At 44.2% G+C, this 16,500-nt stretch overlaps 1 protein-coding gene across 3 annotated transcripts in view; it reads left to right on the top strand.

Annotated features, from left to right (window-relative positions):
• TMCO4 (transmembrane and coiled-coil domains 4) overlaps positions 1 to 16,500 on the top strand; it is an 81,434-nt gene that overhangs the window by 18,250 nt on the left and 46,684 nt on the right. For all 3 annotated transcript variants that reach the window (XM_073316321.2, XM_073316322.2, XM_073316324.2), the window contains 4 exons: positions 1,545 to 1,677; positions 11,596 to 11,693; positions 12,753 to 12,896; positions 13,417 to 13,536. In XM_073316321.2, the coding sequence (XP_073172422.2) occupies positions 1,545 to 1,677; positions 11,596 to 11,693; positions 12,753 to 12,896; positions 13,417 to 13,536 (495 nt within the window). The remainder of the gene's footprint in view (positions 1 to 1,544; positions 1,678 to 11,595; positions 11,694 to 12,752; positions 12,897 to 13,416; positions 13,537 to 16,500) is intronic.

Raw genomic sequence — 16,500 nt, 5'->3', positions numbered from 1 at the left:
GGGGGATTGTGGTATTGCTACTTTTACTTCTGCGCTGCCTTCAGAGCTGGGCGGCTGGAGAGTGGCGGCTGTTGGCCAGGCGCCCAGCTCTGAAGGCAGCACCCTGCAAGCAGCAGTGCAGAAGTAATGGTAGCAGTACCACAACCCCCCTAAAATAATCTTGTGACCCCCCACCCCAACTCCTTTTTGGGTCAGGACCCCTACAATTACAGCGCTGTGAAATTTCAGATTTAAATAGCTGAAATCATGAAATTTACTATTTTTAAAATCTTATGACCATGAAATTGACCAGAATGGACTGTGAATTTAGTAGGGCCCTATTCATAACATTATCCAGCCTTTAGTCTTTCTGTGTCTCGGGTTCCCATCTGTGAAATGGGGCTACTAATTCTTCCTTGCCATACAAGGATATTGTGAGAATAAATACATTAAATACATTCTCAGATCCTATAGTGATTGGGGTTAGATAAATACCTAATCTAAACAGATAGCACTTCACAGATAGTGGTTAACCTATCTCCATATCCGGTCTCTCACAGACTTGCTAGATGTTTCAAGCTGGTATCTTCACACGCACATCCTTAAAATGCAATGCCATCTTTCATGCCAAGTGCACCCAGAATACGTTATGAAAACAGGAGAACAATGCTGTGGAGATGTGCACAGGACAAGGAGTAGATCTGGCACAAAATGTTTAAAATCTAATCTGCTTAAAATATCTTTTTCTTTAGGGCTCCTGCTTCCTAGCCCCAGAGTAACTCTTTTTACCACTGAATGCTGTCAGATTGCATTGTCCATTCCTTCAGCTCATGCAGTGAAGAATAAGTGCAAACAGCTGTCAGCAATGTACATATACCAAAGCTAGCTTGTAGCTGGATCTGTTTTTATTATTAAACTCCAGTCTCCCTGTTATAACAAATGAGAAGCACCGAATTTAAAGCTTATATCTGGAGGGACATTTAGACAAGGTAATAAATCTTGCGTTGTCACTTAGATGTTGGGAGCTGCCTCATTTTCCCCACAAGTCTATTTCATATTGTTTTTGGCACTGGTCTTGCAGCAGCCTCTCCCTCCTGGGAATGAAGTTATGACCCACCTCTCCACAATTGCCAGTGCTCCCTTACTGTGAGAGGGTGACGAGAGGTCCTAAACAACTCCTGCTGTGATGGAGATTCTTTATCACGTAGGCACTCGCCTGTTATAGTGAATCTCTGCTGACAGTGAGGAATTTTGTGGGTAAGGAATGCTTCACGATAACATGACCTAGGTGGGCACGTAGGTCCTGATCCTCAGCTCTTGTAAATCAGCCCAGGTCCATTGACTTCAATGGAGCTAATGAATTCACAGTCCTGTGCTTTACCATGTTCTAATTGGTGAAACCTCATTTCTCCCAAATCCGTGGATATGCTGGCATGAACTGAAAGGATAGACAATGCTATCTCAGTACTGTATAAACAGTCACCACCCAGAGCAGAGTGCAACATTTGCTATTTGATCTGATCTGATTAAAATTGATCGATTCCCTGTGTTTCCATCTATTTAAGGCTATTATGATGCCCGAGCGAGGGTGCTGATCTGCCATGTCACTTGGCTGCTGAGAATCCCTTTAGAGGAACTGGAAGTCTTGGAGGAGTCCCTACTTGAGAGCCTGAAGGAGCAGAAGGAGGAAGCGTCAGAGTAAGAGTGTTTGTAATAGAGCTTTGCGTCAGCTATGGGTTTACAACAGGCTCTTCTCCCAGCATTTAAGCTCACCGTGAATTGCCTGCATTTTAGTTCCTTCTCTGACACTCCCTCCTGTGACCCTAAGCTAGTCAATTATGGGTTGATTTTTTTCAGAGGTGTTCACAGGTCCGGTTGACATGAGTTGGAGCTGTGAATGCTCAGCGCTCTGAAAATATGGGCACTGAGGACAAACCCTGCAAGATGCTGAAGGCCACCCAGCGCCTCCCTGGATTGGGTCCTTACCTCTCTGCCATCCTTACTTAAAGTGTGTAGCACCCTGGTCAATAGACAGTTTTGGTTATTTCAACTGGAATACTGACTAGTAAGGTCCTAATGAGTATAAGTAAAGGTGGAAGAATGAGGCCCCAAAGTAAGTGCTATGTATTATTATCATTGTTCAATCCCAGGCTAATCCCCATCTCTTCAGAAATGCCTCTGCCACTATGATATTACTACAAACTTTTAGCTTCAGTTCCTCAGCTGGTGACTTCAATGGAGCCACTCTGGTTTACACCAGCTAAGGATCTGGGACTGGGTTTAGAAAGGTGTTTAGGTGCCTACAAATGCAAATAGGTGCCTGGTGAGATTTGACTTCAATGGGAGTTAGGCGCTAATCAGTTTAGGCACTTCTGTAAATCTTGCTAGACACCTATCTGCATCTTTAGGTGCCCAAATACCTTTGTAAATCTGGTCCTTTGGTCTTAATATTTAAGATAATTCATTTCACCCTCATAATAAGAATCTTCATTATGAAACTGCCAAAGCAATAGCGCCCTTGGATTGTGCTGGCTTGGGGATAGAGTGGACAGTACTTTAGTTGTCGTGCAGAGGGAGCCGGTGGAGGCTCAGCAGTGTGGTGAATGGTGTGTTTTAATTCACTTGCAGGAGGTCTGCGTAAACACAACAAGTTTATTAGCTTAATCTAATCAAGTGCTAATAAACGCATTAATCAGTCTCGGTGACCCCGTGTTGTTCAGATGTCACCGTGGGTTTTCTGAACAGCTTGTCTCACGAACTTCTCGTTAATGACTTTATTGTAAAAATGCATAGTACAAATAATCTCAAAGGTTGTGAATGGCTGAGCAGGATGGGGTTTTACTGGAATCCAGGAGCAAGGGTCACTGTTGATGGATTTTTTTTGTACTGTGGCTGGTAGAAATGGACTCAGTCTCAGGCAGGAGTGTGTGAGAATGCACGTAGTGAGGGTGACATTTTTTGATTAGTTTGCAAAGTTCTTTACCCTTCGAGATGGTATTACAACAATGGGTCATTATATTTTGTTCAGACTGGAGCTCAGTTCCTGGGGTCTGATCCTTAGAGGAACCACAACCTAACCCAATGGATGTTGCACGTGTGCATGACTTCTTAGGCCAGTGTTGTGTGCAGAATTTCATTATATACGTTAGAAGCTTTGCTTTGAAAACTTTCCTTTAGGTGCTAACAACCAGATCATAAAGAAGAGGAGCCTTAAGCATTATTTGTGGGGGAGCGGATGGCTTAAGAGATTGGAAATTGGGATATGGAGTCTCTCGAGTTCACCTCTTAGTCATTGGTTCAAATTCAGCTATGGTCAGTCAGAATCAGACGTTGTTACTATTTGAAGCTTTTTGGCTAGCAGTCTATGTGAAACAATCTGGTGTCCAGATAACAAAAACTATTACTACCATTGGTCCCCTCGTTGGCAGTCTCAACAGAGAGGCCCCAGAGACTAAATAAACGAATGTGGAAACTGAGCACAACATTCATTCCTAAAGATGGTCCCTCCAGGTCTGGGCTGAGGAATATTGGCAAGGGACAGGGTGAGGAAAATGGCATTTAGAGTGTCCTACCTGGACTTTCGATAAATAGAAAATATATTTGCTAACACTCAGGAAGAGGAGTACATCGCTTTGCTATGCATCGAAATGAGAAGCTGTTCAGTGCATCTCTTCATTTGGATATATTCCAAAGGATCCTTTTCGGTCAACCTCAGCTCAGATACCACCGGTCTTTCAAGGATTCCTTCTAGCCTGAGTTAGCAGGAGGGCACGCCTTGGCTGCAGTGGGCCTTACAATATGGAACTTACTTCTGACTGGCGTCAGTCTTAGCCCATTCCTCATGCTTTTCAACAGCCAAAGTCGTCTTCTTCCCAAAGTGTGCTTTGGTATCTCCACAGTCAGCCCCATATTTATAGTCTTTCCTTCACCCCTGTCTTTTTTTTCCCCATGTCAGGTTTCCTCCTCTCTGTCCTGGTGCAGTCGCTTTGGCCTTTGACCCACTATCTGCCTAGTTGTTTTGATGGTATTTTAAGCACTCTGCCCTGGTCTTGTGATGATGATAATGATGGTTATTTCTGTTGTGCTCTTACGCTGCCATTCACTGATCCTGTCATCGAGTCAGATTGCCCCCAGAGATCCAAACATGGGTGTCTCTTCCCGCCCACTCCCTGTACATGAGTTCAGCTACCACTACGTCAGTGCCCACAGAGGGCTCTTCGCAACATTGGAACTTAGCAGGGAGAAGATGGCCCTATGGTGGTGGTGAGTAGGGCTAGGTGAGGGGTGGAAAATACAAAATCATACCCCACTCTAGCCTCACAGAGTTTCCTAGGAAAAGGAGTCCAGCATGAGGTTGCACTGCTTCTGCCTTTTAAAGGGGTTCCCTAGGACAGCCCTTGCCAGCCAAGACATTGGCAGCCTCTCCATATGCATTTTTACCCTGTACTTGTAACACAAAAGATTTGCTCCTGTATCTTCTGATGCAGAAACTTTCGCATGTGGCCCAGTGCATGCACAATTAGATTTTCAGTATATGGGCATCTGTGACATACCCAGGGCACAATTTAGAGTAACGAGTAGCTGTGTCAACCCGCCCTCTTACCTGGGGTGCGCTTTACACTGCTTTGCTGCTGTAGCCTCCGGTCTGGACTGTTCACCAACAGCCTTCAGCAGGTCACTCCCAGCTATGTCTGTGTGCGTGCTGCAGCCAGCCACACCTTGGCTCTTACCAGCCTGGGTTAAACTGCAGGGTGACCCCAGAACACTCCTAGTCTTAGATTTCCCCCCAGATATGTATGTCCTGTACTGCCCAGCCTTCTCCTGGACAATACAAGTACGTTAAGTCCAGTGTTTCTTGAAGGTGATAATATGACAGCTTATTAATTCAAGTAGTTCTTCAGACACTTCAGTTTAAACACACTGGATTAGATAAAACAGAAAAACAAGTTTATTAACTACAAAGAGAGGTTTTAAGTGAATACAAGTAATGAGGCATAAAAGTCAGAAATGGCTACAAGAAAAATAAAGATAAAACTGAGCTAATGCCTAACTTAACAAACTATGTTAAATCAAAGCAGAGTTTTTCTCACCAGTCTTACTGGCCAAACTTCTTAGGCAAGGACCTCTTCTCCTGTTTAATGTTCCTTTGTCCCTTCTCATGCCATGAAATGATGGACAGAAAGAGAGGAGCAGATGCCTTGGGACATTTATTCCTCCTTTTTATGGTGTCAGTACCCCTCTTGGAAAACATTTCTAGCTGAGATTCAGGAGACAGAGTATCTATAGGTAAGTCTGTTCCTTGCTGGTTTTCCTACCTGTTTGAACTCCCATTGTCTCCCTTCCTGCTTGATGACTCTGTTTACTGCTTAAATGCACATTAAGCAGAGCACACGTTCTTTTGACAGACCTGCTTGTCAACCTCAGTTTGGAGCATATGTTAATAACAGCATACAGGGAAATCTTATAACTTCACATACAATGTTGCCATACACATTTTATCAGGACAGTATTGACTAGCAAATTGAGTCTTCAAATGACACCTTACAAGACATATCTTGAACAAACATTATTTCAGTAATGTGTAGGGAATGGATAAAGGGGTAGATTCTGTCACAGCATCTACATAGCAGTGTTCCAAATATTTAAATCACTGTTATCCGTATCTGACATGACAGATGTGAACTTCTGTGTTGTTGCATGGAGCACTAAATATTGTCTTACAAGAAACTGAAAAGTGTGACAAGTTATATATCAGTTGCGTAATAAAATCTACTTACATCCTTTCATCATCAAGGTCAGGCTTGACAAAGCCCTGGCTGGGATGATTTAGTCGGGGATCGGTCCTGCTTTGAGCAGGGGGTTGGACTAGATGACCTCCTGAGGTCCCTTCCAACCCTAATATTCTATGATTCTATGATCACTGGAGAATGAGCTATAATTCTACTTATAAAATCTGGCTGAAACAGTTTATGGTACAGGAGAAGTAGTTGCAAATCTGAAGTCACTGAGGGCATAGAATAACCAAACATAGGCAGGTAATTACTCGTGTGGAAACAACAGCCTTATAACCCAACTATGAACCATAAAGTACAAGCCACTGTAAAGGCAGTGTGAAATACCAGTAATGTAGGAGCTTTCAAAGGCAGTGGGTGCCTGCTGTAACCAGGCTGCAATGAAGGTTAAAGTTCTGCTGATGATAGTTTTATGATATTGTATTTATAGACAGGATTTAGCCGCCAACTATCCCTGAACCCAGATACCTCAAGCCCTCATTACCAGGCATGAGAGCTGGCCAGCTGTGTTCCTGTTCTCTTGATGTCTTTCAATTTCTGGTTAGGGAAACAAGAGGGAGATGTGCCTCTCTGCTTTGTAGAAGATCTGCTGGTATCACCAACAATTCTACTCTTTTCCATCCTCTGATGATAAAGCGTGGCATGGATAATTTCAGACAACGACAAAAGCCTTGCAAGCAGAAGATCATACAAACACCTGTGATGATGGACCATTTAAGGTCCTGCATTGAAAAGGGCAGCTATAACTCTTGAGCAGCTTCCCAATCTGTCCCCAGTAGAATCTTAGCATGTTCATTCATCCACACGGGAGCAAATACCATCTAGAACCACTAAGACTGAAGGAGTTCCATTAGGCAGTGAAGGTTCCAGTCCTGTAGGAGAAGGTACACTACCGCAGGAGAATATAAGCAAATGTTACCTTGGAATAGGGCACAGGAATATTCTCAGGAAATGTCGATGCTAGTTAGCAAAAATAATGGTATATTAAATGTCTTGTGTTCAGGGCCGTGACCTGGCGGGGGGAGATCTGCGCTCCTCTCCTGACTCTGACCTTACACAAGTCACTTCCCCATCTATAAAATGGGGGTAAAATCTACTTGCCTTTGTAAAGTGCGAAGAGATCCTCAGGTGACTAACACTGTCAAAGTGCAAAGGAGGAGTCTTATCATTCCGTGATAATGCTAGCCTCTTAAGACACTTCTGTAACTTGTAAACTCTTTGGGGCAAGGACTGTCTTTTTATTCTGGGTTTTTTACAGTGCCTAGTACAGTGGCTCCTGGCCCATGCCTGGGGCTCATAGGCACTACTACAACATTAACCATTGTGGGTTTGTCTACACTGCAATTAAAAACCCGCAGCTGGCCTATGCCAGCTGACTTGGACTCATGGGGTTCAGGCTAAGGGGCTGTTTAATTGCTGTGTAGACATTCAGGCTCGGGCTGGAGCCCGAGCTCTAGGGCCCTGCAAGTGGGGAGGGTTAACTGGATAATTAAATAACTGCACATATAATAGACAAAGTGTCAAAAGATCCATTTGCCTATGGAATCGTGCCACATGCACTTTTTCACGCAGACATTGGGAAATTGTAAGATGTTAAAGATGTAGCCCTTAGTGGCAGCACAGATGTTCTCAGCTTCTAGAGGTTTTCTGTTGCATAATATGCAAAATGAGGTAAAAATAAGTAATGTTTTAAAAAGGATATATATATTTACTGAGGAAACCTTCACCCCTTTGATGTTGAAGAGAGTTTTGCCATTGACTTCAATGGTGCCAGGATTTCACCCACTGTTTCATTCTCTGCCTGTCGTATTTAGCAAAACTGCACAGTACAAAAGTTTGGGACTTGCTCTAAAGTTTTCTTTATCAAACATAGAGAGTGCTTAGCAGGATTCCAAAAGGATTAGACAATTGTATGGATAATGAAAGTATCAACAGTTATGTTAGCTGGGATTTTTAAAAAATTCCAAGTTTGGAAGGGATATAAATTCTCATGTTTCAGGGCTTAAGCCAAACAATGAGAGGGTTAGGAAGAAACGTCCTCATCTTCAGGCCATTCCATAATTGTCCTCTGTACATATAACTTCATCCTAAGAAGCTGGTATTGGCCACTGTCAGAAATAGGTCAGTGGAGCCAGGGCTTTGGATCTGTGCTCCAGCTCCAGGCAAAACCCTGCAGCTCCACTGCTCCGGAGCTGCTCCACGCTCCAGCTCTCGGCTCCGCTCCAAAGTTCTGAGCGGACTAGTTTGGCACTTCCTATGATCCTATTTAACATTCAGTATTTCTTCAAAGACTGACAAATAAGGGCTGTGGTGTGAACCGATTGACACTGACTAACAAAACTGATATTGATTCCTTATGTTTCATCACTGGTTTATGGTCTTACTATATTGCAGCTTAAATGCCTACAATAAAGGGCAATAATGACTGTATTTTCATAATAACATATGTCACAGTTCAAGGCAACTGCACCTGTATTTCCCTCTTGTGGTCCACCAAGGGCACCTACTCCAGTCTCCTGACTCCTCAGCTGTCACCTCCCTTGGGCGGAGACCTGAATCTCCCTCCCTCCTGACAGGGATTTTTCCTGGCTGCACAGTTCCTTGCCTACACTGTATTATTCCAAGCAAGCCAGAGTGCCTAACCTGGCCAGCGTCTATGCTTTGCGTACTCTACGAAGGCTACGAACAGCATAATAAGTTACCACACAGCTCTTTCTAAGCAATGTGGCAAAGTTCCAAGCCTGTATTGGTGGGTCCCGCGCTTTCTGGCGGATTTGCTCGCTTCAGAAGTTTACGGCAGTCCTCAGTTTGGCTCCTTTTGTTAGTGGCACAAACCTGCCATTCACTCGGCTAACCTCATCACTGGCCAGCATGGGGAAAAGGAGGAGAACAGTCCCCGCAGCCTCTGCTGGCTCACCTAATGGGTCGGGGGAAAGGCCAGAGACCTCCCGCTCTGGTGGGACCCACAGTCCAGATCAACTCCTCTTATATCAAAGAGGGAGTTGGGAGAATGGGGGTAACCCGGGCCCACCCTCTACTCCGGCTTCCAGCCCAGGGCCCTGTGGATTGCAGCTCTCTATAATGTCTCCTTTAACAGCTGCGTGACAGCTACAACTCCCTGGACTACTTCCCCATGGCCTCTTCCCAACATCTTCTTTGTCCTCACCACTGGACCTTCCTCCTGATGTCTGATAACGCTTGTACTTCTCAGTCATCCAGCAGTACGCCTACTCACTCTCAGCTTCTTGCACACCTCTTGCTCCCAGCTCCTCACACACACCTCACTAACTGAAGTGAGGTCCTTTTAAAAACCAGGTGCCCTGATTAGCCTGCCTGTCCTAATTGATTCTGGTAGCTTCTTAATTGGCTCCAGGTGTCCTAATTAGCCACCTTAATTGGTTCCAGCAACTTCCTGATTGTTCTGGAACAGGCCATTATCTTACTCAGGGAAAAGGGATCTGCTTAATCTGGGGTTTATATATCTACCTTATATCACTCTCCTGTAGCCATCTGGCCTGACCCTGTCACAGCAAACACATTTATTCTTAAGGTGAAAAGATTACAGAGAAAACATCTTTAAAACAATGCTAATAAGCTTACCAGAAACTGCATGCCATCTAACCTGTAACTGGCAAGACCAGACTTCAGAGCAGCCTGTGATTCATTGCTGGTTAGAGTGGGCCCAATTAAACAGGAGCCAGTGGGCACTGGCTGACTCAGCCTAGGTCTTACTTAGCTACGCTGGTACGGTTGCCTGAAACACTTTGGAACCGCTCTCTCCAGTAAGGTATGGTGAGGTCACTCGCTGCCTGAATTTTGATTGTTTAACAGATCTAAGAATAGAAAGCTAAGTCCTCTACTAACAACTTTTCCGCAGCACAGAGAAAGGAAATGATTTGTTTTCCACAATCATTGGTTCTTCAATATCGTTTTCTATCCCTCATATTACAATCGGCCCCAGTGGGCACCTGGCACCTCAGTATCCGTTAGCCAGTGGGGAGTCTCCAGCCGCCACAAAACAGCATCAGGAAGGCAACGCTCCAGCTTACTTCCCGCAGCGACTCTAGTTTTCTACTTTGATTTGATTTGTTGCTCGAAGGGCCTAGCAGGCAAGTAGCACTTTTTTCTTTTAAGTGTAGCTTTCATAAAAACAGCTATTAAATAGGATTGACTTGTAGCCAGTATCTAGAAAGAGAGGGAAATGAGATTACAAATGTGGAGCCTGCTTGGTTTTTTTATTTGGGGGAGGGGTGTTAAGTCCAATTCCAGCCTCACCACCAGACATAGCCTTTAAAACTTTATTCACTGAGCCACAACATTTGCTGGAATCCTAATTCTTTTCTGCTCGGCATCTAACAGGCCTGGTCCAAAAGTAATAGTCTGAATCAGTATCATTAACATTAAGGGGAGATTTACTATTGACTGAAGTGGGATCAGCATCAGGCCCATACTGTACACTTAAGGCAAACCCAGCCCCATGTCAGTGAATCACACAGCTGGGGTTTACAGGCTTGGGCTTGCAGAGCTCGTATGGTACACACTAAAAACAGTGGTGTAGACATTTGGGCTCAGGCTGGGGCTTGGGCTGTGAAACCCTCCCCGCTTCCTGGGCTTCAGAGCCTGAGCTCCAGACTGAGCCTGACCATCTATACCACTGTTTTTCGCACCTTAGCGCAAGCCCGCATCTGTAGATCTGGGATCTGAGACTCACTGACACAGGGTTTGTTTGATTTTTTTACCATGTAGACATACCCTTAGGAGTGCAATGAGTGCTTCTGAATAGTGAAGGATTCTCAGCCCTCGAGACTGTTTATGCACAGAATGTGCATCCCCCCAACTTGGAAATGTCCTTCAAGTCTTGTCCTTCAAGTCTTAAACTGGAGAGGTCCTCTCTAGGGATGAGAACAGTTCAGTCCTTGGTGTCTCTGCAGAGACCGCCAAAGGGTGCCAAGTAGTACAATCTCCATTGTGGGTACTTGTCTACTGAGAACTGGAGCTGCACCACCCTACTTATTTCATAGAGGCTGCTCAACACCTGACAAATGATAATCGATCCGAACTGGGCTGGATTCAAACCTAAGACCTAGAAGTGAAAGGCTCTCTAGCCCATAATAACAGGTTTCAGAGTAACAGCCGTGTTAGTCTGTATCCGCAAAAAGAAAAGGAGGACTTGTGGCACCTTAGAGACTAACCAATTTATTAGAGCATAAGCTTTCGTGAGCTACAGCTCACTTCCTCAGATGCTGCAGTTTCCACGATATGCATCTGAGGAAGTGAGCTGTAGCTCACGAAAGCTTATGCTCTAATAAATTGGTTAGTCTCTAAGGTGCCACAAGTCCTCCTTTTCTTTTAGCCCATAATAGCAATCCCTAAGCCATCCACCCTCATGTTTCATCTGTAGGGCCCCATCCTGCTCAGTGCGACATTTTTGAATGGTGTGATCTGCACAGTACTATAAAAAAGAGGTTGCGTATTCTGCAAACTTTAAGAGATCTTGTTTGATCACTGTTACGTGTATATAAGCAATATGTGGATGTTAAAATGCTTGCTTTTTTCATTGTACAAGCTGCGGTCCTGTGTTAGGATGGATTTTCCCGGTGAGTCACCTGTGTTGGGGTTTGTTATTAGTTACCTTGTTTCAGTTTAAATCTGTGGCTTTATTTTTGTGGTCATATGTCTAAGTGTGTTGCCGTAATGCACACCTGCATGACCGTGTTTACTGTTCCCAGTAGTGAAATTCTGTGCTGTGAATCAGGAGAACCCAAACGGATCTGGGTGTTGTGGTGTTATCTGTCAGGCTCTCACGATTTTTATTCCCACCCAGAACTGCAGAAGCATCAAGAAGAAAGAAAGAAAGGAAGAGAAAATTGAGGAGATACTTGATGATTGGCTTGGCAACAATAGGGGGCGGAACAGTGATAGGTGAGGCTGCCCTGCAGTTTCTGGGACCTGACTGGGTTACACAGATGGTGGCAAGCGCGGAGTGGGAGTTCTGAAATGATTCATTGAGCAACAGCAGCTGTGCTTCCATCTTTGTCCTAGTTCTAATTTTAACATGTTCATCGCTTGCAGTGTTGTCACGTTCCAGGTAGTAGTAGTAGTTCAAATCAGAAACAAGGGAAACTCCAAAAGCCAGGAAGATTCTTATGGGCTTTGCAAAAACAAAGCCTATGGGGCTAGGGGCAGTCAACCCTCATTTTTCTTCTCAGGCCAGCAGTAAGGTAATGTGACTCCAGTGACTTCTGGGGAGTTACTGTGGATTTACACGATGCAGAAGATGGGAGTAAATGTACTTTTCAGCCTTCCGAAGGTGATTTTCCAGACAAACTTGAGCTCAATCTCTCAGCTGGTCTATTAGGCAGAATTGTTTGGTGATTCAGATGTATACAAACATATGGCCAGTTCCTCAGCTCATGTAAATCAATGTAGCTCCCTTGGGTTTGATGGAGCTACACAGACTCATACCAGCTGAGGATCTGGCTCTTTAAACTTATTTCTCCTCGTTTACCCTGGTGTTAGAGAGAGTCAGATGCAACATCTTCTCTAGACTCTCCAAAATTAGGATAATGTGGGATTGGCCCAGGATTTTCTAATAAGAGATGGCTGGAATTTACTTTCACTTACACCAGTGTTTCTCCTTTGACTTCCGTGGAGTTAATCCTCTTTTATACTGGTGATAGTGAGAAAACAATCCAGGCTGGAGACTCAGCGAGTGGGGAGGGTCTCTGAAAATCAGGGTTGGGTTAGTTGATGGAGCAGTGTGGGGAAGACTATACTGGATTTCTGAGAGGAGGGTGATCCCTTCCAGCTTCTGGTTCAGGTCCTTCCATGGGATGTGGTGGGTTAGCTCACTTCCTGGTGTGTGTTAGCTATTCTCACAATAGGAAGTTATCCCTTCTGCTGACACAGCACAAAGATATGAAAATCTGTTTGTCTTCCACCATCATCGTGCACTGAAATTCTCACTTGCCGCACCTTTAGGTTTGACGGGAGGTCTTGCTGCCCCTCTCGTTGCTGCTGGAGCTGCAACTATCATTGGGAGTGCTGGGGCAGCAGCTTTAGGGTCAACGGCGGGAATTGCTATCTTGGCATCACTCTTTGGAGCAGCGGGAGCTGGCCTTACCGGTAAGATAACAGATTTAGATTCTGAACCACCAAGCCACGGAATAATGTATGCAAAGTCAGGTACTAATGGCTGAGCTCTAGAGTGTGAGGTCTGCAAAGGGAATTGTGGACTAAACAATCTACTTGTACACCAGCAGAACTCAACCTCTGGTTCTTCAGTGGCTGCTGATCTTCATAGCCCTGGGCTGGCCCTCTTCTCGAGCCTGAGTTAGATGTTGTGCCGCACCCTGATGACAATGCAGTAGATTTCCCTCGGTTAATGGCAACTGGGTTAGACAATGCAGACAGACACTCTCATGCAGACAAGTTGCCTTTGGGATTGTAGCTAACCACAGTAAATGGAAACCACCTCAGTTTTAGCATTAAGAACTATGGTGTAATAGAGGACAGTTATTAATTATAGCAGATAATGCCTCCTGCTGCCATCCCATCTGATCACCCAAGCAAAGCGCTAAGAATTTGTTATTAATTTCTGCTGTTGGCAGCCCCTACCATTACTCTGTGATTTCTATACATGCAGGCTACAAGATGAAGAAACGAGTGGGAGCCATCGAAGAGTTCGAATTCCTCTCTTTAACTGAAGGGAAACAACTTCATATCACCATAGCCATCACTGGCTGGTTGTGTACCGGCAAATATGGTAAAAGCAAGACAAGAAATCCTAGACACAATTTTGGAAAGCCACATTTGTATTGTCAAAGATGGGAAGCAGTGTTTATATATGAATCGTGAAATATAGCAGGACCAAGCTGATTTATTGGAACTTTAAATCCCTATCTGCTTAGGCTAGCGTGAATAGGTTCAAAATGTAAAAAGGAACGTTGGATGGCACTGGAGGTTTGGAGTAGAATTTGTGGAGTCTCACCTCTGGTCATCACGTCAAGTCCATCCAATGTTGGTAGCAACCGAAAGTTGTAATGGCTCTTGGGTAGCCTGATGTAAGTTATGTGTTCGGCACAATGTGCGTGACTGTGAAGGCCTCAGTCCAGTTTCTCTGGAGCTGTGTTGACATCACAAAAACTACCATAGCAGCTGACGTTCTTTGGAACCTGAAACAGGACAGAATGACAGAAGAGAAGAATTTGCTAGAGATTTAAGGTTAAATACAAGTCTCCCTCTCTGGGTAGGCCTTTATTGCAAGTGTTCTGGTTTAACCCAAATTGGTGCCTTCTGTGAATGATAGTGCACACCAGCTATGAACTATCAGGTAAAGCTTCCCCTGCCCTCCTTCCCTCAACTGCAGTAGAACAGAGTTTAGTTACCAGTTAAAAGGTTTTCTTCATCAAGTGTTGACTATTCTGAAAGGGGAGCAGTGTTTAATGTAGGGGAGGGTCGTTACCTCAGCTCTTTTCCTAGGACCATCAGCCTTACAGTTGTAAACCACAGTGCATGTAGTTTATCTGGGCTACGGTGTCTTTCCAGCTGTTCTCATGTGCCCTTACTGGCAGAGGTGAGATTTAAGCAGTCTGAGGGTTCCCGACCCCCTTTAAAATGCAGATTGTAGCCTCATCCAGAAAAAAGAGAGGGTAAAGCACAGCAAACTGCTAGCAGAGATAGTTATAGAAAAAGGGGAGGTGTTTCTATTAATAGATCCTGCTTGTGTGTTTGCTAGAGATGATCTGACTTGTGGGGATGTTGCCTAGTACCTGGCACAAAGTGCTTTAGCCAATTATTGGAGCTTTTTTTGTGCCTCACATTTATCCACCGGCAATTAATAGAATGCAGTTTCTTTTTCTCTCCCGGTCTCTGCCAGCTAAAGAGGTTTATTGGCAAGAAGGCTCAGTCAAGTAAACCATGTTGCATACAGTGCCGAAGGGGTGAGCTAATAGCCTGCAACCTCTGAAAACTTGTAATGTTATATCGTCATTTCAAATACAGTCACAGTTGTAACTTGTCATATAAAATATGTCAGCCATCTGCTGTTAATATGTTCAGAAACCCTATTGAACAGTTGCCAATGCATTCCATTGAGGAATATAATAATAAATATTCTATATCATTAATACAATAAGGACATTTTCTGTTGGCCATTGCTTGTTAAATCCATTATCCCATCAGAATCTGGGGTTTTAAAACCTCTGCTTTCCCGTCATGTTGTTCTCTTGTTGATACCACACAAGGTTTCAGAATTTTCTGGGATTGGAGCGTTATCAGGGGGCTGTTACGAAGTCACTGTGTGTCTTTCGGTAGATTATTTAATCATTCTCGGTCTCACTTTGCCCTTAAAATGAGAGTTACAGAGGATCTGAATTGGGGAGGGAGTTTCCATACCTAGAAACACGATACACTGTTTAAAACAGCAGAAATAAAACAACCCTTCAGTTGTCTCCTGTAATGGTTTTATCTGTCTGTCTTAGGTATTTATATGATCCCCATCACCGTAGTATCTGAGGCCCTCTCTACACTACAGACACGACAGCTGCATGGCTACAGAGCCAAAGTGTAGACTCAGACTACAGCAATGAAGGGTTTTTTTCCGTTTCTCCACCTCCCCGAGCGATTCACCAACCTAGCCACATCTACACTGCAGGGGTTGGTCAGCATAGCTACAGCGCTGAGGGGTATGGATTTTTCATACCCTGGAGTGTTTTATAGCTATGTCAATGTAAGTTTTAAGTGTAGACCAAGCCTGAGAACCTCACAGTCTTTTAATATATTTATCCTCACAACCCCCCGTGAGGTAGGGAAGTGCTTTTGTCCCCACTGTAGGGTTGGGCAACTGAGGCACAGAGAGATTAAGGGCCAGATTTTTAAAGATGTTTAGATGCCTAAACATGCAGAGAGGTGCTTAGTGTGATTTTTCAAAAGCACATAGGCACCTAACTACATCTTTGGGCATCCAAATACTTTCAAATACTGACCCTAAGAGACTCGTCCGAGCTCACGCAGGAAGTCTGTGGCAGAGCACAGTAGTGAGCCGTGGTCTCCTGAATCTCCCTAACCATTGACCCATCCTCAGTCCAGCTTTCTGTCCCCCTCCTCATGTACAAGAGGCCAGACTCCATTGTTTCCAATTATGTGACAGTAAAGCAGCCTCCCAGTCAAGCTCAGTAAAATCATATACTATAGGAGTGTAGCAGAGCCAGCTGGCACGTATTGTACCGGCTTTCAGTCACGGTTAGTCACAGCAGCAAGGAGTTAGTTTGGTTTATGGTATAAAAAGTACCTCATCATACACTTTATATGGTGATTGGATTTAAACTACTCAGTCTCCCGCAGTCTAACAGCTTTTGGGTGGTCTCTTTCCAAGTCACTGTCGTCCACATGACAGAACAATTTCAGTTTACACTATTTGCCCTTTGATGGCTGTTTCAGCAGAGAAGCCAAGGAGTGAATGGGCCATTAAGACTGAATCTCAGAGTTACGAACACCTCAGAAATGGAGGTTGTTCGTAATTCTGAAAAAAACATTATGGTGGTTCGTTCAAAGGTTTGCAGCTGAATATTGACTTAATACAGCTGTGAAATGTTACTATGCAGAAGAAAAATGCTGCTTTTAACCATCTTAATTTAAATGAAACAAGCACAGAAACAGTTTCCTCACCTTGTCAAAAAAATGTTTAAAAACTTTCCCTTTATTTTTTTAGTAGTTTACATATAACACA

Source organism: Lepidochelys kempii, chromosome 18, assembly GCF_965140285.1.
Source record: "Lepidochelys kempii isolate rLepKem1 chromosome 18, rLepKem1.hap1, whole genome shotgun sequence".
NCBI classification, from domain to species: Eukaryota; Metazoa; Chordata; order Testudines; family Cheloniidae; genus Lepidochelys; species Lepidochelys kempii.
This window is presented reverse-complemented; position numbering and strand designations above follow the sequence as displayed.